The sequence below is a fragment of the Numenius arquata genome, chromosome 22, assembly GCF_964106895.1.
Source record: "Numenius arquata chromosome 22, bNumArq3.hap1.1, whole genome shotgun sequence".
NCBI lineage: Eukaryota > Metazoa > Chordata > Aves > Charadriiformes > Scolopacidae > Numenius > Numenius arquata.
The window spans coordinates 2181419-2209148 of record NC_133597.1 but is presented as its reverse complement, the minus strand read 5'-3'; the positions used below and the strand labels follow the sequence as shown (position 1 = coordinate 2209148).

The 27730-nt window shown below is 43.1% G+C and overlaps 1 protein-coding gene across 1 annotated transcript in view; it reads right to left on the bottom strand.

Annotated features, from left to right (window-relative positions):
- Positions 1-229: 229 nt before the first annotated feature.
- Positions 230-27730, bottom strand: part of ALG9 (ALG9 alpha-1,2-mannosyltransferase) — a 33577-nt gene continuing 6076 nt past the window's right edge. The window contains exons 6-15 of the mRNA XM_074162383.1: positions 27528-27663; positions 27103-27190; positions 26855-26960; positions 21553-21675; positions 19521-19675; positions 17771-17900; positions 16876-17023; positions 16456-16585; positions 10460-10590; positions 230-353 (exon numbers count right to left, since the gene is read on the bottom strand). Coding sequence (XP_074018484.1) covers positions 230-353; positions 10460-10590; positions 16456-16585; positions 16876-17023; positions 17771-17900; positions 19521-19675; positions 21553-21675; positions 26855-26960; positions 27103-27190; positions 27528-27663 — 1271 coding nt within the window. The remainder of the gene's footprint in view (positions 354-10459; positions 10591-16455; positions 16586-16875; positions 17024-17770; positions 17901-19520; positions 19676-21552; positions 21676-26854; positions 26961-27102; positions 27191-27527; positions 27664-27730) is intronic.

Genomic DNA, 27730 nt, shown 5'->3' with positions numbered 1-27730 from the left:
TCTTACCAATATGTTCTGTGTAGGCAGAGCAGAGACCTGACACTGAGAACTGAAAGCAGATGATGCACCCTTTTTACAGCTGGAAGCTTGCAGAGCAAAATCACTTCATGGGAAATCTTTATTAGTGAATCTTACAAGCACAATCTTTCAAAAAGAGAACTGAAGATGGCTTAGGCAGCTGTCCAAGAGTGTCAGCAGATGCTTTTGGTTTTGTTGCCCAGGTGTGTTGCTAGCCTCCCATTTTTTTCCTGGTTTGCTTCGACCTTCGGGATTTCAGAATAGTATAGTTTGCATACCATGTGTACTGTTCTGAGAGAAGAGGGATGTAGAATGCACGCAGCAGCTTTGAGGACCTGAAACCAGAAAGGGAAAACAAATCATCCTTAAAGCGTTCATTAGCCAGTATGTTTAAAATGATACAAATGAGGTTGAGCAAAAGAATTGGGTTGGTGAGTCAGTGAAATGAGAAATGCTATTTGTTCAGGCATACGAAGCCCAGTCCCATTTTCTCCTTGTCGGTGGAACCAAAGCTGGTTTGTGCCAGTATCACCAGTTTAAGAGCAGCAGTCTGCCCTGTACTTCAGCAAGCCCACTATCCATTCCAGTAGGATTAAGGAGTAGAGAAGGCAGGAAGGTGGTGTAATTATTGAAAGAAACTTAGATCCCAGATATCACTGTCCAAAAAGCATACAGTACCACCCTGCGGGCCTTTGGTATCATACAGACAGGCAGGCCTCCTGTTCCTCAGGGCACACTATAAAGGTGAAAGATAGCAAGGCTGCGTTTAGCTCCTGGCATGTCCTCTTTTCTGTCCAATCTTTCTGGCTGCCTATTCCTTCATGCATGTCTGAAGGGCAGAAAGAAGCTTTGATGGGTGCTGGCATTTTGAAGTTTTGCTCTTGTGCTGATCTTGTGTTGAGGGTATTGAATTAAAGAGGGATGGACTGCTCTAAAGTCTACAAGGCAGTTTGCTGCAGGCTGCCAGCATTCATTTCATACCCTGCTAGTTCTGGGAGCTGGCATTTCACAGCACTTTGCAACAATTGGTCCAATAGAGTACTCAAGCATGGAGGGTTTAATGGCTGCATCAAATTAGTACCTTTTGTTTGGTTGCTAATTGCTGGAGCTGTGCTAAGTAAGTACATTTTAAATGTATGTATTCTCTTACTGAGCAAACGAATAGTAAAATCCAGGTTTCAATGTGAAGTAGACAAACCTAATGTCCTGCAGCAGCAGCACTGAACCTTGCTAGAAGCTTCAAAAATTTGAGCAACTTACTGAAATCAGGGCTGGGGCAGAGTCTTGCTTACTCAGCATTGAAGCTTATCTCTTTATCTATTTAAGACCAGCTAGTTGGTAAACTATCAGCCCTCGACAGACATAAGTCTAACTCCATCCACATAAACCTTGGAAAAGCAGCAGCAGCACTCAAATTTGATTTGCAGCATGCTATGTCATCAGACATGGTACACAGATCCAGCATGAACTTGCTGGTCACTGCAGTTCACGCAGCTTTGCTGGTAACACAGCCAAGGTTCTGGACATCCAATTCAAGTCACTTTTTCAGAAGAAAGATGAATTGTGTTTTGTTTGCTTATTGTAAGGCAGCACTGGATATCTTTCAAAAGCGCAGTCTGAAAAACAATGGTAGGAACTGCCACTGTGAACTACATCTCCCTGGAGGCTCCCAGGGTTCTTAGGCAGCCTGACAAAGCGACAGGCAAAGCAGTATTCTTCCCACACCGGAGAGGGGAAACTGAGGCAGAAAGTACTGTCTACCCCCAGAGAGATTGAGCGAGTCTGAATCCCTAAAATTTACGAGTCCCACTTCTAACTGTGAGAGTCTGCCTCCTTTCAACATCCAGCATCTTGTAAGCCTGCTTTTTGCCAAATGCTCAGCTTGTGCTTTAGGACACAAAAATGCTGATTGCTTCACTTCGAAGAACAAAAAGCTCAGTGATAATACTTAGGCCTTTACAAATTGTAAAGCACCCAGCAAAGTTCCTAAATAAAAGAATCACTGGAAATGGTTGCTCTTTGTGAATTCCTGAGGTGCTGGAATTGGGAACATGTTCAAAGCAGAATCTCTTAGTAGCAAATAACTAGGCAGAAGATGGTAATTTTGGTGTACTCTGAACAAGGAACATTTTTTGCAGCTGTCATTTCCTTGTGCCTGGAAATTGGAGGTCAGCCCTCCCTTCAGTCACTAGAAGCAAAGGCATCCCTTTGAAAACAAATACTTGATTTTCCTCCTCCATTTCTTGTGGCTAATGAACATCTTGTCATTGCTGAACTTATTCTGGCATCTCTTCCTCTGAGCCTGACAACCCACCATTGCTACCATGACTGCTCTCTGTGAATGCTGTGGTTTCATTTCAATTGCCTTTCGCAAAGAAAGAGAAACAAAACCAAGAAAAAGCAACTGTGTTCAAGCTGCTTGGGATGCTGTTTAAAACAAGAAAAATGAAAAATAAGGTAAAGTACCAGCTTGCTTCTACATTGTAAGAAAGGGAAAGAAACTAGCACAATTCCCCAGAGCTCAGGGTGTGTGCTTGGGTTAAGATGAAGTAATTTGTTGAATTAGCCTTGTGTGGTTTAGCTCAGGGACAGAGAGGAAGGCAGCACCTTCAGCTGATGGCTGAGGTCCCAAGTATACAATCTGTAGCACTGAAAATGCTTTCAGTCGCTCAGTCCAGACGTAGAGCTGACAGCAGTCAGACAACAGCACCTAGTTCACATCCTCCCATTGACCTGGATGCACCTACATAGCGCCAGCCTGCCCAGGCCAGCACTGTACGACGCAGTGGGCACCCAGTAATGGTGGGTCTGATTGCTGAGTAATGGAACTAAATGCCTGTTTTTACCCTTAGTGTTGGTGCTCTCACAGCTCTGCAGAAACACTACTATCCTGTCTGTACTTCCTCTTCTTTATACATTTGTGAGAAACACTCCCTACACCTTTTACCTGTTGGTATTCTGAAATATAGGTCCAATGCAGCTCACATAGTTGTTCTCACATGGTCTTTATGGCATATCTCCAGAATGTGCACGATTCAGCTTTGCTTTCCAGCACAAAAGGATATTCCAGGAGTTGGTAGTAGCAAAAATCTTCTCCCAAATAACCCAGCTCAGTGTAACCACCCTGAGTTTGCAGACAGCCTGAAACAACAACTCTGAGCAATGAAAAGTTCTCCATATGCTCTTAACTTTGCTGGCAACTCAGCCCTTATTAGCATCAGTTTAAATGTCAGTGTTCACTGTTTCACAGTTTATATCAGCAGTGAAACGGGAGGTGAAAATACCATTGGTAAAAAGAAGATCAAAAAAGGAGAGGCAGGAATGACTGATGGAGAAAAACACTGAGGGTGGAAAATGAAACGCAGAGCAGAAAGATAGCTGCTCTTCCCACCAGTGGATGTCATACATAATGCCAAGGCACTCATGACAAATAACAATACAGTGAATTGGTGTATAAAGGGCAGAGGAGACCCCAATAGTGAAGTTCACCCTGTTCTTCAAGGGGAAATGATGTATCACTCAAACTGTCAAGTCCCCAAGGAGTCCTTGGTTTCCACCATGTGTTAGCTAGTCATGCTGCTGGTGCAATAGCAAAATGACTGTTCACTAACAAGACTTATAAAAGTGAAAAGGGAACAGTTTACATTGGTTTCAATTACCCAGCCTAAGGACACAGGTTAAAAAAAGGCAACAGAAAATAAAAGAGGCATCTTAAAAATAATAATGTTTATGTGCTCAGAGAATCACATCTCAGATATAAAAACATGACACCCGGGCATGGTAAATGGTAGCACCAAAGCATCTGCTCCACAGCTATAAGGTCAGCCTTTGAATTAGTTCAGCAGTAACTTTCTCACTGAAAGGAAACTCAGACTGGACACAAGCGCAAGGCTGCTCTCTCTGCTGCCAGTAACTACATAGCAGCAAAGCCCTGGATGCCTGCTTTTATCAGCAGCCATGAGAGAAGCATGGCTGATGATGCACCTACAGCTCAGGAAGTCATGATAGAGCTTTAAAGTCATACAGTGAACCTTTACCTCCTGTCACCTCGCTTCGTCAGGCTCAGCAACCTCAGACAACAGATGGCACATGGAGAGGGTTGGGATGACAGATGACAGTGAATATATATAATGTTCTATTTGCATTTGCTTCTAAATTTGTCCCCCAGAGACTGTGAGTGTGTGTAGCCTTAATCAGCACAGAGCTCCCAAGCAGCACTGGTAGCAAAATCAAGGCCACAATCACTCCAAGCCAAGGCTCTAGCGCAATGCTACTGGGACACTGATGGAGCAAGCCTCTTTCAGTGGCGAGTTTCAGGCTGGAGCCAGGCAACAGGCAAATTCTGCCCAGTTCTTGCTGTGCTCTAGACATGGGAGGTATCCCACATTCCAGGGGGTGTATGAATTCTTTTCCAGAGTTATGGTTTCTAGGGGAGCGACTGCTGCAGCACCCAGAGCAGCTCCCAGTTAGGATAGAGGTCAGGGTTACCAGGAGGCCCAGCAGAGATGGAACCACAGTGCTCTTTGGTACTAAGTGTATTTCTGTAATTTACACCTATTGGACTTCAGGAGAAAACAACTCAACAGTCCTGTTCTCCTCAACAGCTATGCCAGTGGAGGCTCTTCTGAAATGGAAGCAAGGACTGCTAAGTGAAGATGTTCAAGTCCACCCTCCCAAGCTCATAGACTGACATGGAATGAAAGCAGTTAGATAAACACAGTGGTGGGAGATTCTTCCTAACTGCGTCTTGTAACCCAAACTTCTTACCCCGGTGGCAGCAGAATTCAGAAAGAAGCATAAGAAGGAAGAAAAGAGAATGGCAGAAAGGAGACAGGAGGAAGCTGAATCTCTGCCACGTGGGCAGGACCTAGTACTTTTCTAGCTATGGGCATATGTAGGAAGCTCATGATCAAAGCTCTCTGAAAACGCATTAACGTTTGCACTTCCTCTAGGTGTTAAATTTTGTACCAACCATTCACCTGAGAAGTAATTTAGCTACTTGTAAAATAAAAGTAGGGAAAACATTTCGTGTAACGTGGAGGAAAGCACCATTAAAGGGAATGAGACAGTCTCTTGTCAAACCAAGATAATGATATGCTAGAACAAGGTGACCGAATCATTAATTTTGCACTAAGAATATTTTTTGATGGAAAATCCAAGCGTTTGAAGCAAGCAGACGGCTCAGCCTAAAGAGCTGGAAAATATGTGCTCCTCAGTGGGGAGCTGTAATATATTTCCCCTTTTCTGTGCCAGATTCGGAGTGCTCAGCCAATATAGAATTAAATGGACCTGGACAAAGCAGCTTCCTGAGGAGCATAATTAGCTGGTGGCTTGGAGTGCTCTCTAATTCAATTAGCAGCACCATTTATCAGAGCCAGCTGAGATTTACATTTGCACTTGCTGACGTCAATTTGAGACTCGCAGTGAGTCCCAGAAGCCTCCAGTTCAGCAGGAGTGAATTGAACTGCTAGGGTCATTTATTTTCAAAGAACAAGAGCTGGAGTTTGGTTTTGGGTGGGGAGGTGTTGGATGGTTGTTTTTTTTTTCCCCCAAGTGCTCCTTCCTCTGGAGCTACTGAGCTGCAGACCTCAAATCTACACCAGCAGCTGCCCTCACAGCTCAGTTCGAAGTGACACTTCTTCTGTTCCTCCTTCCCGGTTACAAAAAAAGCTGCATTTTCATAGTGTTTCTACATTTATTTCATAGGTAGCAGGGGATATTTCCAAATCATTGTGTGAAGTAGGTGCCGAGTTTGAGAGATGCGTCATTCTGCTGAACTGGGGAGGGGGAGAAGGTATATGCTCAGAAATGTCACCAGCCTGGATCATTATAGGAGTTCTTGATGCATCTTCACTTACTCAACCCACAGACCTGTGTGTCTGACCCTGGGAGGTATTCTCCCCACAGATCTACTAACTCTGGGATCCTTTCAGCTTACCAATTTCTAGCACCTAACATGCTGTGTTAACTGTGTTACTGCTGCTCTCCTGCAGCTAAACTCCCCAGAATGATCAGTTTCTCAACCCTAAGAGAGAGGGCACTGCCTAGATTTGCTGTCTCAAATTAAAACACAGAAAGTGTTTTTGCTGGGATTTCCACACCTTCTCCGCTATCAGGCCTGCCAACAATTTTCTGGACTATAAAAGTACTCGTTGCATTCCTGAAACCATCTCAGGGCATCACTGATGCCCTCAGAGAACCTTCCAGCTGGGTGGAGTGGCAACTCTCAGAGTCCTCCTGAGGGTCTGCAGTGCTCACTCTTAGTGGGCTTGGTACTCTACAGACTGGGATAAGGACAGAAGCAAGCAAAGCAAGGACCGATTAGCAGCAAGGGAGACTGCTGCAGCCACAGACAGAAAGATGCACCAGTAGTACTTGCTTTGCAAATTAGGTTTTCCAATCTCAACAAAAGGACAATGGCCAGAACCCTGGGTCTGCAGGGTGAGACAGACCCTCACGTCCCATTCAATTGCTAGGCAGATCTGCAATTGCCACTACATAACTCATCTGTCAGCTGCCAATTGACTGCAAAACTTGTGTCATTTCCCCTTTTGAGAATTGCTTGAGCCCCATTATTTTATGCAAGTTACAACTCAATCACACTCAGGGAAAAAAACCAAAGCAAACAACACTGTCTTATTTTAGAAATGCTATGACGCATTCAGAGCAAGGAGCTCAACAGACCGATTATGAACATTTGCCATGGGAAACCTTTATATGGATGTTGCAGCAAAATTCCAATACTCAGATGCAAAACAATGCAAAGGTATTTACTGCCACCGCTATTATGAAGTTGAAGCTCCTTACTCTTTCATTCATTGCCAACAAACTCCTGGTGGTAAGTGGGGAACTAACTAATGTTTGGTCCAAATGGGAAACTGCAACACAAGGGAGGGCTTAAGAGACCTGGACAGAGTTATGGGAGCACCAAGTTCCATCTGAGCCCCTTAATCACTCATCCATCCTACCTCTTCTCCAAGGGCCACATTACAGAAAGAAATGAAAAATATATTACAAAAATTATGAAGCAGGAGTCCAAAAAGAGCCTTTCTGAAATTTCTCTTGCACATGCTGTTGTGGATGGGCTGGCAAAAGGGGCCTTGACCTTGTCTGTAGTATCCAATTTTAAATGCAATACCTTTAAATGACACATTGGCTAAAAACAGGGCAGATCAGACCTTGCGTGGTTTGTTCTTTCTGCTCTTCACGGTACCACAAGTTGTCTTGGGAAGCTGTGCCCACTGCTGCACATTTGCCGTGCTAGGCAGGCCATGGTTTCTGGCTTTCTTCAGGGAGAACAGAGAATGTGTCAGACAAGCAGGGTGACAAGATAGGGAGACACTGCTGGTTCTTTCCTCCCTCCACATCAGTGATACCCCCAGGTACGTGCCAGATACGTGCCAGATACATGCCCTTCTAGTCCTTCACCAGCACTCTGCAGTGTGAGCTGCACTCGAGCTGCCCCACGTGCTGACTGCTGAAGGTCTGCTGAAGGGACAGACCTCCACAGCTCCAAACTGCGGGAGCTCTGGAGGTACTACCAGCAGGGTTGGAAATCAGACCTGCTGCTATGGCAACCTGGCCTTCTCCACTGGTGAAGGCACCACACCTCCCCTCTGCTCCAGCTGGGAGGCGTTGATAAGGAACAGCATGGAGAATTTCCATCCAGCACAAGAACAGGAGCAGAGGAGGCTGACAGGCGACACCAGCAGGGCTAAGGATCTGACTGATCTCCTCTTAGGACACACTCTGCAAACGCTCTTCTTATTCCAGTCTCCCACTAATGCAACAGCATGTTTTGTTAAGGAGGACGCAGCAGCCAGAAAGATCCCCTTCTCTCCCTACCACCTTTAGATGATCCCCACTCCCAGTACTCTGCCTTTACATCTCATCATCACCAGGGTCAGTATGCTCTGAAGTTTCAGTTCTCTGTGACTCCCAGCATCCCACAACAAGCTGCTGCTCCATGGTGAGATGCTACCTTTGCTGCAACAAGCCAAGCTATTACTTCCAGTGATAACAGCCACACGCGCTCTCCCTTCGCAAGCCAGACATGAAGGACCACACAGACATCAACATCCACGTACTGAGTGGGTTACTGGAGTTTGGCTGAAGGCTTGCAGAGATACGTAGCCAATAAGAAACATACAGCTTGGGAATTTAGCTGGAGTTTAGGTGATCTAAATGCAACACAAAGTATCATATATCAAATCAGAATGATTGCACAGGTTTTCACTGGCAAACTTGGGAATAAGTTACCAGGCTCAGCCTGGCAAGAAGTACTTTGACAGCATCTCCCCTAGAAGCACAGAGTTGCAACACCACATCTACCTATGTATTCAGCCAAATTCCTGAGAAGCCAGACAGATATTTATGCTTGGCAGGACACAGGGATTTAGCTGTAAACAGGGAAATTCCTTAATCCTATCGATTTCCCCTAATAAGAAGGAGGGGAAAAAAGAAGAAAAAAAAAAAAAAGAGTGACTCATACAGACACAGCATTAAAGCAGTGAAGAGAGTGACAAGGACTCAGCCCAGTACTGAGTTTGGCTCTAGCTTAACTCCTTGCACTGATTCCAGTCAGCATTGCAGGCTGCAGGAGGGTCAGGATTGAGATGGTATCAGATGTACATGCACCTTACAAGAAAAATCCCCAGCTAAGTTAGGAATGAAAAAAAATCCTGGAGGATTCAAAACACTTGTGTCCATCCTGGGGTGAGGCCTACCATTGCAGACTCTCTCCCCACAAAAGAAGCTGATACGCTGTGCTGTTGCTTCCAGACAGATGCTGGTTTGTGTTCAGCAGGGCACAGCCCGTAAGGGGATATGAAATGGGTTCAGAAGAGAAAGCAGTGGTATGTCTCTCTTGAGCTTTAATCAAAAGCTCAGAAGCTATGGGTGGGGCTCCAAAAAGCCCCATGAGACAGACCAACTCCTTCTACCAAAGGTCAGCTAAGTACAGGAAAAATGAGCAAAAGTGGAAAGAAGCTGTGGAGAATCCCAGACATTCTGAAGAAGTCTGTGAGATGTACAGCCATACCAGAATAATTCACCTTGCTTTCATTAGGCAGGCTAGCATCTCTGCGGCAGACAGCCGCTACCTCTGAAAGCACCCCTAGCAAATTATGTCCCCATGGCTAACCCAGGGTGTCTTAAAGGCTCATTTGGACCTGACTCAGTGCCTCTGATGGATTTCAAAGACTTTAGATCATTTTCAAACAATCAACTTGGCTGTTTAGCAGAGGACAGCAAGATAAACCAGCTTTAAAACACATGAATGTCTTCAGAGCAGAAATGCACATTCAGGGGTATGTGCTCTGCACTAGGAGTCCTTTGCAAAACTCTTATGCAGATGCTTCTATTGCCTCATTAGTAAGACTCATTGGCCATCTCGTTCTCCCTTCGTTAAGTCCTGCCCAAATGTAACAGCAGGTCTCTCGGAAAACATAGTTCATGAAAAACCTTGCCAAGAAAACTTGTTTGTGTCAGCAAGCTGGGAACATTTGAGAACTCCTGGGATTTGCTCTAACATTATCACGCTCTCACTGTTCAACCGCTTTTAACAGCCCCCCTCCCTGGAGGGTCGTATTACTAGGAAGTAATAAGGTCTCACATAGAAAAAAGGAGGGGACTGAACTCTGTGTTAGTTTTTTAGAGATTTTTCCAGTCAGCCCCTCTGTCCTGACAGCTACATGACCAAAGCTTTAAATGACTAAATAATCATCCCCTTACAGCTGAGGATTTCTGCATTTGCAGGAATGTATTAATAACATTCCCAGTTTGAAAACCCTGATTACACTCTGTTAGCCCGGAGGAGAGCAATTTCAGTCTCTGCTTGTCACAGAAATTCCTGTTCAGACATGCAAGCAAGCTGTTCAGTGAGCAGCAGAACTAATGAAGAACAGAATCTAACAGAGGTCTCCTCCATGGATTCCCTGATGCCTAAGAAAGGTGTGGCCTTGCTGACTTTTCACTCAATGAGATTGCCTCCACTCTCTATCTGCCAGCTTTCACAAAATTTGTGAGAGCTCATGCTCTTTGAGACTGACTTAAACCTGTCCTGAATTTAGCTGAAACAAGACAGCAGCTTCAAAAGTTTATTGAGAGGAGATGACATACACCTTTAGAAAGTAAACCGAAAAGCATTACTTCAGCAAGAAGAGCACAAGGAGGATTCTTTTTAAAAATAATCCTTCTCACCTTTTTTAACTAGCTTCACCCTCTAAAGCAACCTAGGTCATAAATATTGCAAGTACAAGTTTGACAAAGGTTCCACCATAGCCAGCAAGCTGCCTTTACTGGGAACTGTATTTTCAAGCTGGCATTTGCCAATGTATCTTTCCTCCCTGTATACAGCTCCTTTTGCTAGCAGAAAATTGAACAGAATTAATTCACAGACCTCCCAGCCTTTCTCCCTCCCTCTCAAATGTGTAAAGCATACCTGGAAGCATCTAGGAATGGCTTGTAGGCAATGGTTACCCACTCTTCTTTGTTGGAGGAATACCTTGGCTCCCTTGGGGTTTCAGCTGCTGTATCCAAGTCCACCAGATAGTGGCATTTGGAAATGTCAATCTGCAGAAAGACAGACATTCTTTGTGGTTTATTTCCTGTAGGCTTCTGCTTTATGTGTTCCTTTATACAGGCTATTATTTATCCATGAGAAGGGGGTTAAATTTTGAGCAACAGGAGACATGCTTCATGCAGGATGCATGGTAAAATATTTGGAATGTTTTCAAGTAAAACCTTTATGGGGGTTCCTACTTATGCCTGTTCCTACTTGTTTTCTGTCAGTGCCTCCTGCTCCCAGTTTATCCCCCTGTAAGAAACAGTGTATCTGCCAACTTTCTGCAAAAGAAATCTCCTCACTTATCTAATTTTTCATGCCTTCTTTGGAGGTGCTTTTGCAATCAGTTGCACACAATTAGAGTACATTTGGCTCAGAACACCAATACGGGTTACCCACAAGGATCACACAAGCTCCCCAACCTGCTCACTCTGCAAGCCTCATGGTACCAGTCTTGTCATCTCATAGCAGGGCTTAAGCAGAATCGTGGAAAACAGTAAGTAGTTCTGGTAGAGTAAGCTTGTTGTCTTGCACAAATTATGGCAGGGTTTGTGCATGAATAACCTGTCCTGTAGCACTGATGACCCTCACTAGCTCACTTGCAGCAGATGGACATCACATTGCACATCTCAGACCATGTGAACTTGGTATCAGCACAGTCATGCCTTTATCAGCTGCCTATGACGCAAGTAACTGCTCTGCCCTGACCAAAATGTTTGGCAACACCCTGCCGAATTATGCAAATGCATTCGAGGAAGCAACATCACAGAAATGAATTATGTGTGTGACCTCCTAGTTAAACGAGCTGTGGGCCATGTTCTCAGGAGACTCGCATTATACAACCTTCTCCTTCCTGCTGGGGAGAGTGCTCTTGGATATGAACAGGCTGTACTATTCATTTATATGAATATCCTGCATCCTTTCTGGCTAACGGCCCCCACCTCCTGCCCTTTTCTCCCCACTCTTCACAGGTACGCATACAGATATGCACTTGAGCTGCTCAGAAATAAAGACTCTGCCAAGACTGTGAACTGTAGCTACAAAGAAGACTTGAGTTCCTACCAAAACAAATTTCCTTTTTAATTATTTTTAATAGTAACCATCAGATGTGAGATAAGTTTCATACAAGGTAGCCAAAAAAGAGGCTATACTCTGTAAAAACCTCTGCATTGAGCGTAAATGATCCAGAGGAGAGGACAGGTTACAAATAAGGGCTGATGTCCTCCTGTTGAGTATCTAATTGTCTTCAAGTGCTCTAAGTCACATTTTCAAAAGTGAAACAATCCCAAGACTAAGGCCATGTTTAAATTGTACCAGGGTAGCTATACCATGACAATACAGCAGGAAAATGATCCCCTCATGGATGCAGGGTACAGCAGCAAGGCTGAGCTTTTGCTGGCATAATTATTTTCAGCCACTGGAGGAGAGCAAGCACTACCAGTTACCATCCTGTACTTGGGTATTTTGCTGAGACTAAGTTTTGTTAGCCAAGGGTCACACTTTCTCACATCTGGCACTGGCTGAGTTTTCTGGCAAAAGCTTGCAGTAGTGACCTGAGAGGCACTAGAAGTCAACAGGACTTGCAACTATCTTGTGCCACTTCTAATCAGATTAATCTGAAAGTTCTATCTCCAGTATTTCTTTCCACGAACTCAGAACACACAGAATTCTTGGATGCTTATTCTGGCTCTGCTGGTCCGCAAGCTGTCCTTGTGGCACTCCAATATCCCCAGCTGCTGAAAGGGACCAACAATTACCACTTCTGATATGTTATTAAGCACTGTACATTAAAATGTAGTACAGGATTTTGAAATTTCTGAAGAAAGACACCAGTGAAGTACAGCACATCCAGGTTTCCTTCAATAATCTAGCTATTTTGATTTGGGAGGCATCAGGGAACTAGAATACATCTATTTAGATATTAAAAAAAATACATCACCAGAGTCTTTCCTCAGGTTAAGTGGAACAGAAGACAGGGCATAACTTCTGATCAATAGATACTTGCAAATTATAATATGAGTCTCATTAGTTGTGCAGATATTTCACCCAGGTGGAATACAAGGGAGAAAGGAAAGAGACTTAACATGGGAGTTTAGAAAAAATACAAAGTTTTCAACTGTGATATCTCAGTTTACAGCTGCCACTAATTATTGTCAGAAAACAGGCTCCATGGCCCCTGCATCACTCAGCATCATAATCAGATGCCGTCAACAGTGCACACACAAAAAAATTGTCTCTCAGCTGGTGACACAAACTCTTGGTCCTTGTTAATCCCTCAGGGGATCTGAACAGAATGTAGATTGCAATCTTGTGCTTTTCATGCACAGGCTTTTCAATGCACAAGCTACAGGGGAGTTCTTGCAAGGTCAGACCACTGATCTTTCTAAAATGACAGTCTGGGCACCAGGGGCTGGAAGGAAAAGACTAAGGACCCTATCAGGACTCACACTACTAAGTTATGTGCCTGGTAGAAGGAACAGGATCAAGTTGGGAAAACAGCAAGTCCTGGTCCATTTGGTTTCACTGACTTTTACATGGAGGGCCTGGGACCTTCATGAGAAATTTCTATGCTCTCCTTAGGAGGCCAGCTCTCCCAAGTGGCAGTTTTCCTTTTAAGTAACAATGGCAGAACACAACATACACAGTTGTGTCTTTTTGCCTGCACAACATCTTGTTGATGTGCGTACATCTCATCAACTCGGAAAAAAAGTTGATGTGTGACGTGTTTCAACACGGAAACAAATTTCCTTAGAGTCACTGCCTAAGTTTGCCACTTAGAGAAAGTGAAGAAAAAGGCAGGGCAACTATAGCTGGATTAGTCAAATGAAAAGCTAAGGCCCCTTATGCCAGGTTTGCAAACACCTCTACCCATAACTTATTTCAAATGCAGGCAGCTGAGATTCTCCAGGATGACTATGCCTTATACTGTCTTAACTCCCTCAAACTCTTCCTTGAGGTATCCCGCGTTTCAGTTTGCTCTCCCACAAAATTTTATTGCAAACTTCCTTAGACATGCTTAAATTCACTTTTCTGAAGCACCTTTGGGGTTTACTGTAAAATTTAGGCTGAAAACAATTTAATTAGGTGGATACCAGATGGCTCCGTGGCATCACAACTGAGTGGCAAATGAAATTACACTATGGGAAACTCATCTGAGGAGAATGTTGAATCCATTTCTTGCACTGTATGAGAAGAATATTCCAGGCCCTGAGAGAGGTACTGGCTCATTAGCAAAAAGACTCCCAAACCACTAACCAAGTTTTTCTGTAAGTGATGTAGAATCATTCAGAGAAAGACAAGTTACTGCCTCAAGCTCTAAGACTCATCTCATAATTCCAAATGCTCCCCTAAAAGGGCTAGCATTTCCAATGCATATGAATTGTCCGTCAGGTCAAAGACAGATTTCCCTTCTACTATTTCAAGTACAGCACAGTGCATTCTTACAAGTTACACTGAAGCTAAGGATAATATTCATCCCCGTCAGAGGTCTGACACAGCACCTAAGCATTAATTTGGGGATTTACACAAGACTTCAGTGGTGTACAGACCCTGAAATGTTTCTCCGTAGAAAGAAGTCAGTCTTAGTGAACGGAGCTGCAAGGATTTTTCCAAATTACGTCCTATCCTCTTCAGTTCTCCTTTCCTTTTCCTCCTCCCACTCGTTTTTTATTTGATGCTACCGCTATGCTAAGTGGTGGAGAACTACATTTGATCACATCCTGAATAAAAGGAGCACGGTATAGTACAGAGATGGAGCTAAGGGCACAGCCTGCTGCTGTACTGCTGCAGCCACAGGTCTCTCTCAGGTGTCTGGATGGATGCTAGCCTGGCCATACAGAGCACAACAGGAGCTTGTCTGATTTGCCACAGATAAAGTTCAACTGTTTTGAGCAAAACCAGAGATGTTTTACTGATCACTGAAACACGTATTTCAAAAATGAGACCAAGCTTCAGGTGGTTCCTACAGTTCAAAACAGAGCTAAAGGAAATAGGAGAAGAAGAGAAAATAAAGTGGTTAAAATTTCCTCTGAAGTCAGGAGGTTTTAACAGTTTCAGCTTTTAGGCCTAATCTACTATTCCTGCTTGGATACATCTTTGTAAGAGATAATACTCCTTATCTCTTTCTTAGCAGCTTCAGAGACAAATGCATCTCCCAAGCAGAACAAGTACAAGTTAAGTGCTGTTCAACATGATTAAGGAAGGAAGAATTGCAAAAGAAGAAGATCAAATCACTCTTTTCCCCAGTGTCTCATAGCAACAGAAAACACTGAGATTTACTCTTCAGTTTTCAAGCAGAGCAGTAATATATACTTATACTTGAAATAGAGAGATCAGTCCCATTTCTGTAGCCATTAATTGGTTTTAAGCTGTCCATGCCTCAGATAATCCTTTTGAACCATTTGTTTTCTCCCCTTTAAGTGACCAACAGATTCATGCTATTTAGATTTATTTGCTATGATGGTCCTTTCCAGTGCTTGCTAACTTTTTTTTTAAATCTTGGTATGCTTGCACTCATAAGCTCAGTAAACTCGAGAAAAGATCTTGGTCTCTTGGTGTTATTAGCAGGTCAGAAGTAAGTTTTAAAACTCCGTTTAAAATTCACATTTAGTAGCTAATTTCTAATGTCCTAGGCCCTTTTGCTTGCATGAGAAATAACAAAATTGTAGGGTGACATTAAGAAACAACCATGAACAAGTGTGTTTTGCTCCATTAGTCACAGTCTGTGCACCAGCCAGCTGTCTGTGCTAAAAATATGACACAGTTAAAGATTTTGTAAATTAAATGCACTGCAGCAGACAGCTTCTCTCAGGTGGGAACACGCCTCCTTCCCATTTCCAGTAACTACATAATGAGGCTCAAAATAAGACAGCTTTAACCCAGAAGATTGATCCCTGCTTTTACCCACACGATTTGCTCTTGTGTTATTGTACTGCCTTCCATCCACAAGCAGGTCACAAGTGCTTGTACAATGTCTAACAGGTCAAAGTCATGAGCCACATAAACAAGCACGTCTATTGTCTTCAGCCCAGGTAGACCCACTCATGTTAACCAGAGAGCTGGTCCATTACATGTGAGTGCTTCCTACATTCTGATGGGCATACCAAAGCCATCCTCCAAGAAGCTAAGACAGAATGAAGAAAGGACTGTGCATTTCTTGGCAGCTCCTCTCATTCAACCCTTAGGACAAAAAAGAAAGGATGACTAAATATCTAGTGCACTGAAAAGATTTTTTAGTGCGGTACTAACAATTAACCTGCTAAACAATTTTAAATAAGTTAGTTGACAATAATTTTAAAATAGTCATATGTGTGCACTGTTTTTGTTCAGGTAACGCAATACAACCAGGAAAAGCAACAAATTAATAATACCACTATACATTAGCTTAACAGATTCCCACTGAAATCACTGAGCAATTGTTTCAGTGAAGTTCCAAATTAAGTTCCTCCTCCTCAGTTGCAACTATGGTGAATACTCTTCTATTTAAAAAGAAAGGAAAGCACAAAGGAAAATTTCAATCCCTGCTTAGTGACAAACATTTTCTGTGGGGGATTTCAAACTACTCATTCAGTTCACTTTCCTGTGATCACAGTAACACCTTATACTAAACCCAAAATTGCAATGACTAGGAATTATTACTTCTTCTACTTTTTTTTTTTATTATTATTATGTCTTTAAATGAAAAATAGGCAGATGAAATGCAAACAGAAACCACTAACATAAATAGGGAAATTTCTAAGTGCTGCAGAGAGCCCACTTTTGCTCTGTAACTTGTATGTAACATGAAACCAAATGGGAAGACCTAATCATAGGCATTATATTAATACAAATTGTACAGTAAGGTAAGGAAAAGAAAACAGGAATATAATCCTTACATATCGAGATGGCTCTTCCTTGTTTTGGTCGTTCATGTCAGTGGGAATTATTCGTGTGGCCATTGGTCCCTTGGCAAACGGTTTTGGTAACTGGCCCCTGAATTCTGACAGGATGAACTGGAGCTGCCAACTGCAGAGAACAGGGTCAGAAATCCCAGCAGGAAAATGCAGGAGCTAGTAACGTTTTGTGTGGAGAAAACCAAAAGCATAACCAAGGACATTTAATTCCTGAGGGTAGACAGCCCTGCTAGAGGAGCAGTCACACTACAAATTTTCAAAACTTCAGAATCCTTTGTTTTGGATATGCTCATGTCAACAAAGATACAGGGTCCTGAAGATTACTCCCATAAATACTTCTTATGAGAAGTGCCCCTTCTTATGAATTTCACTAAATTGTACCTTTTACATTAAACAACTTACTTATCTGGCAGGAGAAAGCTGCTTGGAAATCTGTGCCACTCCTTTCCCACACAGACATTAACCGGTCTCCCCTCTGGCACAGTGTGAATACTTGGGTCAGTAGCAATCCTGTGAAATTCTGGGTACAGGTCCAGGGGACCATGGTAGCCTACGGAAGGCAGAGAGTTGTAAATAAGGCTAAAGAAATAGGTGATATTTACATGACTCCTTTTGAAAGACTACCAAAAATTGTTCATACCTAACTTTTTAACTGATAACTTCTTGAATAAACGAATTGGCCTATGCTAAAATGTGGCTGGATTCTAAAGCTCCCCCTCCTCTTAGAAGTGCTTGTAGCCTACCACCTTTATTCACATTCTCCTGTCCTGTAAATGGCTACCATTAATCAAAAAAACATTGAGGAGATGGGAAGGTTGACTGCATGGCTCTGATTCAAGAAAGTACTTATGGACCATATCTAATCCATCTCCATTAAGGACACATACACCTAATTATGAGTTTTAAATGGGAAAATGCTTTTTCGAGTGGGATTGTACCTTTGAAAGTTGAAGTATCTGCTTTAATACTAGTGCAGTTACAGGTTTTATATCAGTATAGTTGTACTGGCTGAAGGTGAAGAGCAGCAGATTTTTAACTGATATAATTCTAGTGATACATGAATACATACATACGTTCATACGTACATGTACGAATGTGCATACACACACACACACACATGTATTCATTAATGGCAACCATTAGAACTTTTTCCTTTGTCTGCAACACTGACATCCACACTTGTGAGGTTCCTTATTTCTACTGTGCTGCTATAGTCAAAGCAGCAAAACTTCGGCAGGCCTTTAGACTTGCCAAGACCAGTACCTGGGAACACACAGAGCAAGTCTAAAATACCAACCTCTGAATAAGGCAACAGAGCGTGACAATGACAAAAGGCCAAAGAGGAAGACAGTCCCCAGAGCCAGCCAGTTGGAGGAGACTGTGTAGTGTTCCAGGCGGTAGCGCTGGAATATGAAGTGGTAACATTTCTGAGGAAAGATTAAAAAAAAAAAAGACAATATAAAATTACTCAAACTCTTATATGTTTAGCAAAATTCTATTTTTCATAAGGATCTTACAGCAGTGCCTGCATCTCCCATCAGATCTTTGGTGTTCATTTTTTCATTCAGACTCATAAAAAATGCACAGAAACTCACATGGTTCAGTCACATACCTTAACTGATAATCTAGGGTATTTAAAGATGTTTTCAACTCTTTTCCCTAGGAAGGCCTCTAGTCAAGCTGTAAAGTGCTCTCTACCAAAACTCCAGCTTGGTTGTTGCCAGGTCAACCAGCAGCAAGTGTTCCTTTCAGAGACTTCTGTAGAACTTTCCTACACAGGCAGAGCTCATTTTCAATGCTGGACTGACTTCCTCTTAGTTCCATGACCCAGATTTACTGAGTGACCTATGGTTGTTTACCCTGTCTGCACAAGCTACAGCTTTGAGGTGGATAAAAGAATATATAGCACGTTCTGCATCCACCTTTAAATGCAAGCCGCTCTGTTAAAAGAAAAGCCCTTTAGGTTTTTCTAATTTAAAAGCCTTTCTGGGAATATCTAGGAGGAACTACATCCCGTACTCTAAGAGGGACTAGTAACTGCATTCCTGTGCCTCTTTCACAGAGGAAAGATGAGTAATTTTGAACTTTGGGAAGGTTTATAACAATTTGTGTTGGTAGTGCTTTACTCTATTAAGTGTTTCAAGTGATATTTACTAAACATCCAATTTTTGGCTCTTCCAAATGTCTGATGCAATTTCCCAATGCTTAAACAAGACAACTTTTCCTTTTTCAAATCAGTGAAGGATTCCTACTAGGATACAACAAAACACATTTCCTACACACACACATTCCTGCCCCTTAAAGCTTGTGTACCAGCAGACAAGGGAGGCACAATGCTATAAGCAAGTTACTAATCCTTCTGACACCTCTTGAATGTTGTGTTGTGTTGGCACTACAACATCACAACTGCTCCTCACCAGAAATTCCCACTTGGGATAGGAGAACAACTCAAAGTCGTCGCGAAATAATTAGTGGCAAGGAAACATTCTCAACCATTTATCACTTCACACAATCCCACACAAGGTCCTAATGTGATCACCTTATAAAGCCATGAAATTTGATCTTTTTTTGCTGGACTGTGAAGCAGTCTGCACTGAAGCCCAAGATTATTAGATGAGCTCATTCTGTATGACACTCAGGAGGGAAATCCCAAATATTTTTGGTTTCACATCACATCTTACAGAGGGCTAATAGTTTTGCATACTCTCAATCAACCTGTACAGGAACATTATGGTTAAATTTGTCAAATCAGCAACACACACACTTCACTATTAGAAGAGCTGTGCATTTTGCTTCCAGAGTCTCAACACATATCCATGAAACATGATTCAAAAATGAAAACTGCACCATTAACAGATTAAAGACGATGATCAAAAGGTATGCATAGGACAGTCCTGAATTGTGTTATCACTGTAGATTGTGTCACAGATGCAGATATTCTGCAAATGTTCCCAAACTTTTGGAAGCAATGTTAAAGAAGTCAGGTAGCAGTTATGCTTCCTAAAGGTATGAGCTCATTAAAAAAAATGTGTTCCACTAAAACTTACCTGAAGAGCAGACAGAGCCACAGCACCGCAGAGACAGATGAGGGGATAGATGGGAAAGAGAAACCTCTCTTCTTTGTGGGGCTGACTGAAGAAAATCATGATCCAAATGTACATAGGAGCTAGTGTCAGCCAGTAGGGACGGCCCAGATTCTGAACTAAGAGAAACAAACACTCAGCAAGGTAATAATGTAAGAACAAGGGGTTTATCCTATTCCCCCTCTTGCACAATCATTTCACATTCAAAAGCACAGTCTTCAGACCCAAGCCATTACCTTCAGATACAAACACTCCATGTTCTGAGCAGCAGTGTTGTTAAAATTCAGGTAATGTGTGCAAACAGTCAGTATAGAATTTTGCTCAGAGAACTTTTGTAGATTCCTACAATACTAACAATTTCAACAGACTTTAGAAGAATAAAAGCAGAAAATAAGTGACTGAGTTACTGAATCCAAGCAAGAGACTAAATCCATCAAGGAGTGACATGTCTAAATGGGTAGTCAGAAGTACTGTATTTCCTGCTGTGCATTATGCTATACATACAAAGATCAGAAAGGATCTCCTCTGGACCTACCCTTCCACTTACAAATGGTTGTTTAGCAACTGATGTTTCCACAAACTTCATTGCTTCATTACAAAAATAACAGCATGAGAGGTCTCTCAGGCACCTTCTGCTTAACGGAGGAAATAACTGATTCAAAAATAACAACAATTACCCTGAATTTTAGTCACACTGAGGAAGGTTCCACAGTGCCTGACAATTTTCAGTCCCTTTTCTGCCCCCTTGCTACTCCCAACAGCAGAGTTAAGCAATTAAGCTAACGGCATTTCACAGACAATAAGAACAAAGCACTCGGCAGAATTGCTCCTGCTGTTAAGTACAAGAACACCAAGTGAACAGTAGGAAATCTTGCATTTACAGGATCTCCTACTGAGCTTTTACTGGTTTCTGACAGTATATCAGTCATATGCAAGTAACAGATATAAGCAAATACCCATTACATAGGCAAGGATTATGATGCTATTGTTTCTTGTATTCAGTAAAAAATCAGAGTGAACACTAACCAGACTGATGAATCTGAAGGCTGCTGCTGATGCTCAATGAATCTTCCTTAAGAAAATGGCAGAGAGGAATTCACACTTCCTCAACAACTTTTTCCTCTCTAGAGTCAGTTGCCAAATGTCATGTGTTTAAACTGATGTCGTTTCATTTAAGAGAAAGCCCAACATGAAGTAGGGAATATTCTGGTTCCTCCTTTCTCTAATCTCAGTATATGCATACCTATAGGGACACTTCCCAAAGCATGGCATAGAAAGACTGTCCTACCAGGGCTCAGTCCTGCGAGTTGAAGAGTGCCTTCACAATGCACAGAAGAGTCCAGCTTCAATCCCAACATGGGCGGCAGCAGCAGAAACCAGAGGATGCCTATTTGTAGGCTCAGACCCAACAATCAAAAAGGAAATAATAACTCTGTTCTCTCGAGCTGCTGCAGAAAAGATTCTGGCAGTGGTATAAAAAAGTAACAATGGAAGAGCCAGCAAAGGTTCCCCTAGTAATTCTAAAAGCTACCATTTCCAGCTGCAGATAAGATGGAAACAACGAGTGCATAGTTTCCTTCCCCCTCAAGGATTTCTGATGGGGTTATTTCTAATGCATTTGCATGTCTGCCTAAAGGTTATGTACCATACTTGTTAAGCTTACTCTGGGTATGGATAACACACTGTTCTTGAGGTGGAGGCAGGAAACACAGGAATCATCCTTAAAGAGAAAAACATGTTTCTGCCCTTTTCCAGACAGCATGCAAGTAGATGCATCTCACTGCATGTTCTCTCTGTGCAGCAACTCCATTGTGGGGTCAATACTGAACTGAGTAATGAGCTCTAGGAACTCTTCTATTATTCCAAAGACTTTCCCTGAACCTAGTTTCACTTCCAATAAAGGAAAGCTGCTCTTTGGCAGGCAAGCTCTCCCTTTAGTAACAAGGTTGAGATCCAGGCTGTCTGTGCTTAGCTCTCACAGCTGTCTTGCACTCACCATGGAATTTCTGAAGCAGACACTCCATAAGACAAGTCAGTGGCAGCACAAGCAGCGCCAAAATAAATGCCACATTGAAATTCAGAAAGCCATTGATGAAATAGAAGTACCAGGGTTCTGTACCTAAAGGATGAGAAAAGAAAACAAGAGTTTTTAAATACAAGCATGTATGAGATCTAGATGTAACAGCAGCTTTTTTCCCTCTCTGCTTGACACAGACTGAGAATCAGCAGCAGACGTCAATTCTCCCCATTGCAAGCATACTGGAACCAAAGAATGGAAAGGGTGTGGACACAAGATCTTGCAGCTGGACAGAGGATGCAGCCCCATGGAATTAGCCTCAGCCATCTCAAAGCAGTCTCATGGTTCTGCCCCTCACCCATAAAACTGCCATAACAGTGGCATGGGAGTTAGTCAACAGCCGTACAAAGGCACCAGAGTATCCCACAATCATGTCTGCCCAAGATACTTCATTGTCTTCCTTTTCAGAAATTATTTTTCTCCTTCCTTTTTCACTGGGTCGTAGTCAATATCACATCTGCTGCTCATCAGTCACAGGCCACTCTAGCAGTCAGCCTTGCCCAGCAGAGTTCTGTGACACAGAACTCACTCTTGCATTCCCTTGCATTAAGAAAGCCTACACAGCACGAAAGTAGAGGCGGAAACTTGTAAAACTAGAAAATTTGACTCCAAATTCATTCTTTCTAATTGCAGAGAAGTAACAGAGGAATAACACAAAAACACAAAATGTTAATAAGAGATCATTATAATTCTGGAGTGATGATGTATACTCCATGTTGGCAGAAATACAAAATGTACTAAAAAGGAACAAGAAAAAGTGTTCACATTCACTCTTTGCCCCAATAAGACTCCGCCACTAAAGTTCATCCAGAGGCTATTTTCGTACAGAGTCAATACTATTTAAAATGTCCCTACTTCAATTTGTTCTTGCAGGTTAGCTCCAAGCAGGAGCAAGCTAACTCTGCCTCCTAACATGACATCCTTGGATATTGGTTGCAAGCTTCGAAGGATGTAAACTGAAAGAAATTCCAGTCCAACAGTCATTTATTTGGACTCTTAATTCAGGATGCTTAAAATCCTGAACAATAAGGAATGTCAATTCCACTCCACACATTTGCCACTCTCTCAGTGTGATTAGCTCAATCAGTCAGTAAATGACACGCGGGGGCTTTAATCACTGCACTGTTGTGACACGTGTCACATGCCACAGCAATTTCCTGCAATCAGAGCCACTTAAATAGGGTCCATGTTGAAATTAATCAGACAACTGAAAAGCAGCAAGGAAAACCCGAAACCTCTGCAGCTCCTACAGCTAAATATGATTAGAAGCTGCACTAGTAATGTCAGAAACATGTTGTTGGGAGTTACTAAGGCCAAGTCCAAGCAACTGAGGTTCATTGAGGAAACCTTTGCACTGAAAGCAAATAGCAGTTTGGATTCTGGGGAGTAAGGGGCCTTAAGGGAGTGAATTATTAGAAATTCACCTTCTCTCTCCCTCCACGTGCTTCATAATTCTTGCAAGTCCCACGTAAACACAATCCTCAGCCTGCAAAAGGCTGAATAGGGGATATAGCAGATTGAAAGATCACGTCAAGTGATGGACGTGATAGTGTTATTTCTGTGGCAACACTGCAATAGTGCCAATGTTCCTTCCTTCTTCTCTACACGCTGTTGGTGACTTTTCATATTTAAGGACAGCAATTCTAAATAATCACTGGGACAGATCTTGAACACGTGCGGAAAGCAGATAATTTTAGGACTGAAGCGTACTACCCTTCCTAGAAATCAGGGCTGATAACTGGGATATGCCTATGAGGGAAAACCTGAGGCAGTCTGGGGTATCACACTGTAAATCTTCCAGCGAACATTAGAAAAAGTGTGTGTTTGGTTTCCTCCCAGCCCTGCCACCTCCAGATTCCCTTCTGACACAATACTACAGGTTTCTAAAGACTTACAGCAGGGTTAACACTGGTTAGACCACTCTAGTAACTACTTCTGTGGAGTACCAAGGCCTCTCCTTATATAAAAAAGGACTAGAACTGGGTTCTGTAGCCTGCTTCCCCACTCCCACTGCTATAAACAACATCCACTTTATCATAAAAGATGCCAGAATAAGACAGAAAGCCTCTGAAACTGATGTAAACTGTTACTCTCCAGTGTTTTCTGGCTACAATTAAGCTGCACAGTGCAGCCAAGTCCCAAATCTTTAAAGGATAGTACCAAGGACCATACTGTCTCCCTTCTATCTGCTCTGGCTGCTATGGAAAGTAAAGGAATTTAACTATGGCTCTCTCTAGTCTAGTCTCTGATTTGGTAGCCTGGAACTCGGGAATTAAGGACACTTCATGAAGCACACCTCCTCCACAATCCAGACACAGTCTTAAAGGCCCAGAGGTGACCTGGGGGACTCTGCTAATAAAGAGGTCAGCTGGTCTGAAGCACGGCTTTAACAAGAAGGCTACTTCCTCAAACTTTTTTGCAGTGTGACTGAATTGCCTTTAAGAACTAAGCACTGGAACCTCCCCTCCCTCTCCAACGAGGAATTTTCTTCTCTGAGTGAGGAGGAAAAAAAAAAAAAAAAAAAAAAAAAATTGAGAGGAGAACAGTGCATTACACAGGCAAGTTAAATAATTCACAGACGCCAGGCAAAAAGCAATAGGCTTGGTCACTGTGATGACTCACCCATTCAGAGGCATTCAGTCTCAATGCCTCCCAGGGCAAAATGCTTTTATTCTTGTTATCCACAAGGACTCAAGGTGATCTGAGAAAGAACTGCAACATAAAAAAAGAACAATCCCATTGCCCCGTTGCATACAAGAAGTCCTGGCCCAGAACAACATCTTTCAAGCAGGGAGGAACACTGAAGAACTCTCCATGCATAGCACTGATTGGAACATGCTTCCAACAGCATCACCTTCAGACCATGACAGAGATTTAACTTCCTGCAAGTATCCCACATGCTAGAGCTGAGCAGATGTGGGCTGTAGGAGAGAGACTGATGAAAGCAGTGGGAAGAACACTGTGGCCCATGTGTTCACGGCACTATGGTTCCACTGGGATAACAAACTGGAAGCACTGTCAGACACTGAGCCAGAAACTGGTTTGAACTTTGTGCTTCGTGACAGGCTCCAGGAGCACTTCTAGAAATCGAACTCACACACGAGTTAATACAAATTAAGAAGCTACCATGCTGCATCTTGACACAAGCAATGGTGAGGGCGGCTCAGGACAAAGCAGAAGAGTTGTAAAATAGGCTTAAGCTAAGGTGCCCCACCCTGTGTTTGTCACAGGCTAAAAGCCTGCATGCAGACAGGAACTGTAACTCAGCTGTTGAGCAGTAACTAAGCCACAATAATTTGATCATGAGTCACAGCCCTCATTCTAAGCAAGTCTGATTCAGTGCTAGTATAATAAACAGTCTGCTTTCTGCATTTCGTTTATTTTCACTCTATTTAAGAACCAGGACTCAACAGAGCGAGGTGTCATATAAACAGCTCCAGCACATTCTGCCCAAGTTGAACAAAGCTTCCCGAAGTGCCATCGCACTGCAAGTCACAGCCAAGGCTCTGATCACAGAAAGTGGGACAAAACTTTTGTCACAAGTTGTGCATTCTTGTAACATACGTACACAAAAACATCCCAAAGCCAGTGGAATCGGGCTTCAGGATATACACTTAGAAGCTACTTTTCCTTGGCTGTACAAACCTGATCACCTCAGGGAAATATTCATTGAACAGACTCTACTTATCCAGAAGAAGTGTATTGCTAAAGTAAAAAAAAAATAATAAAAATCGAACCTTGTCTCCAGACAAGGCAGGCAAAAGGAAAAATACCGTGGTGCTTACATTGAAGATGATACGGGTTGATGACTCTGCAACCTCCAGTTGCAGTTCCTGCTCCCATCATGTGAAAGTTGGGAAATCCCAGCTCCAAAGCCAAAAAGGATTGGCCAGCCTTTCAACTCCCCTGGTACTGTTATTTTTCCCAAGTGTTTTGAAGCTCTCTAAACACACAGCGTTGTCCTGGCCACATTGCATTAAAGAGCAATTTCAAGCAGGCTCTTTTACTAGCCTGAGGATTTTATATGAATGTCACTATGAATAAAACACTTCAGAATAGATTGGTCCCTGGAGGCTTCTGGAAACAACTCATGCACCAGTGTGGAAGAGGTCAGGCACAAGCCCATGCCAAAACCTATCAGAGACAGAGCCTGGAGTTTCCTTACAGAAAATTCACAGCAACAGACTTCAGAGCCTTCCTGCAGAGATGAAGAACCATGGCAAAGCAGCTGTTGCCCTGCTGCGCCACAGCACAAGTAACAATTCACCACTCAGCACCACCCAAAACAGCCCTTCAAATGAATCAACAAATATGCCCTGCAGGGCACTGCCAGAGAAAGCCTTGCTGGTAACCACTGCTGAATCCCTCCTAGAGTATCTCGACAGGGCTTAAACAGATGACAGAGATGACGCAGGGACCCTGCACCCTAAGCTCCTTGAAGTTTCTGCCAGCCCCTCCGAAACCCTGTTAGAAATACACTACTTTTCTACTTTCCAGCTCTAGAAGTACATGATATGAACAACTTAGTGCAGTAGGAGCTCCCAAACAAACAACACAGCATTGACATGAAGGTTCAGACTTGAGATTTGGGTCACACAGTATTCTAAATAGCCAGTACCAGGGCACCCCTCATAGGCAGATGATTTGCTTGCAGATTAGATGCCTTTATGGTAACCTCAGATTCTGCTTCTAGCAGAGCCCAGGCCATACACTGCCAATAAGCAAGGAGATTCCCAAGGCAGAGTACAGACTCAGGAAGTCCGTGAACCGAAAGAACTGGATTCTGCACTGTTACCCACTTTCCCAAGGTTCTGCACCCTGACTTTGAGGAGCAACAGCCAAGAACTCGATTGAAGCTGACAAACACACACATGTATCACTTATGCCCACTGCACTCGCGTAGCATTCAGACACGTTTGCTACTAACAGTTCTCTGCTGTAACGCTGAGACATCTCACGACAGTTTACAGAACTTGAAAGTGAACAAGAGCAGCTTAACTCACAGCGTGGAGAAATTCGACAATGGCCTGCGGATTCCCAGCTCGAGGGAGACATCATGTGGTAAAAAGCTGGAACTGCAGCCCTTTGGAGCTTGCAAGCTGCTTTTGCTTTACAGCACGTCAGAAAAAAGGACTGGCAATCAAGACCTGGTGGGTCACGGCAGCCAGACAGCAGCAAGAAAACCGCCGACTCCCTTCCTGTCTTGCTATCTTAAACTCACCATAGAGATCAGGTCCGTGAGAGGTGAAGACATTGTATAAAACAATGTTGAGAGGTGCAACTACCAACTTCCCATAGTAATAGCTGTCCACAACTACCAAGGGCACCTGAAAGAAAGCATCTATTATTTAAAGTGCTAGAAGCTTTTGGCTGGACTGCCCAAAAGCTCCATGTGATTTTCTTAATGGAACCCACCCCTTCTATTGCAATCCCAATCCATTCCCTCTTTGTGTTGTTACAGGCACTTACCAAAAACAGGATCAATGACACCACACACCAGTTCAGGAAACTTTTCCACCTCTGCTTCAGTATCAACAAGTCAAAGGCAATGGGAAGCCTGAAAGAGAGACCAGGTATCAACTGGAGACTTTGTCTTTCCCCACTGCAGGTTTTCCTGTGCCTTGAAAGCAAACGGGGCAGTAGCTGGAACAGAACCATCATTTCACTGGGCTCCATATTCCAGTCATCCAGCCCGAGTCTTACTCTTACTCTCGGTTATATTAGGGTCAGGAAATCTTCCCAATCTAAGTTCTTCAAAAGCAAAGAAATCGATGTGGCAATGATCCTGAACTAGGCTGGCAGCTCAGTTCCTGCTAATTTCTTCCTCCAGCTCTCCCCAACCAGGCAAGAAGCATTTGGCAAAGTGCAAAACTCCTCAGTCCTCCTCTCCTTACCCAAGAGCTGCACTGAAGGGCCAGCCCAGAAGGGCTCCAGCAGCCACCCCCAGGACTGCTACAGAGGTCTTGTCCATATACCAGCCAGTCATGGCAATCACCGTGGTGTACATGCAGAAACTGCTTGGGAGGAAAGCTGCAACACAAGGAAAGAAAAGGGTTAGCATGGCTTTCCCACAGCAGGAGAACTGCACAAGGCCAAG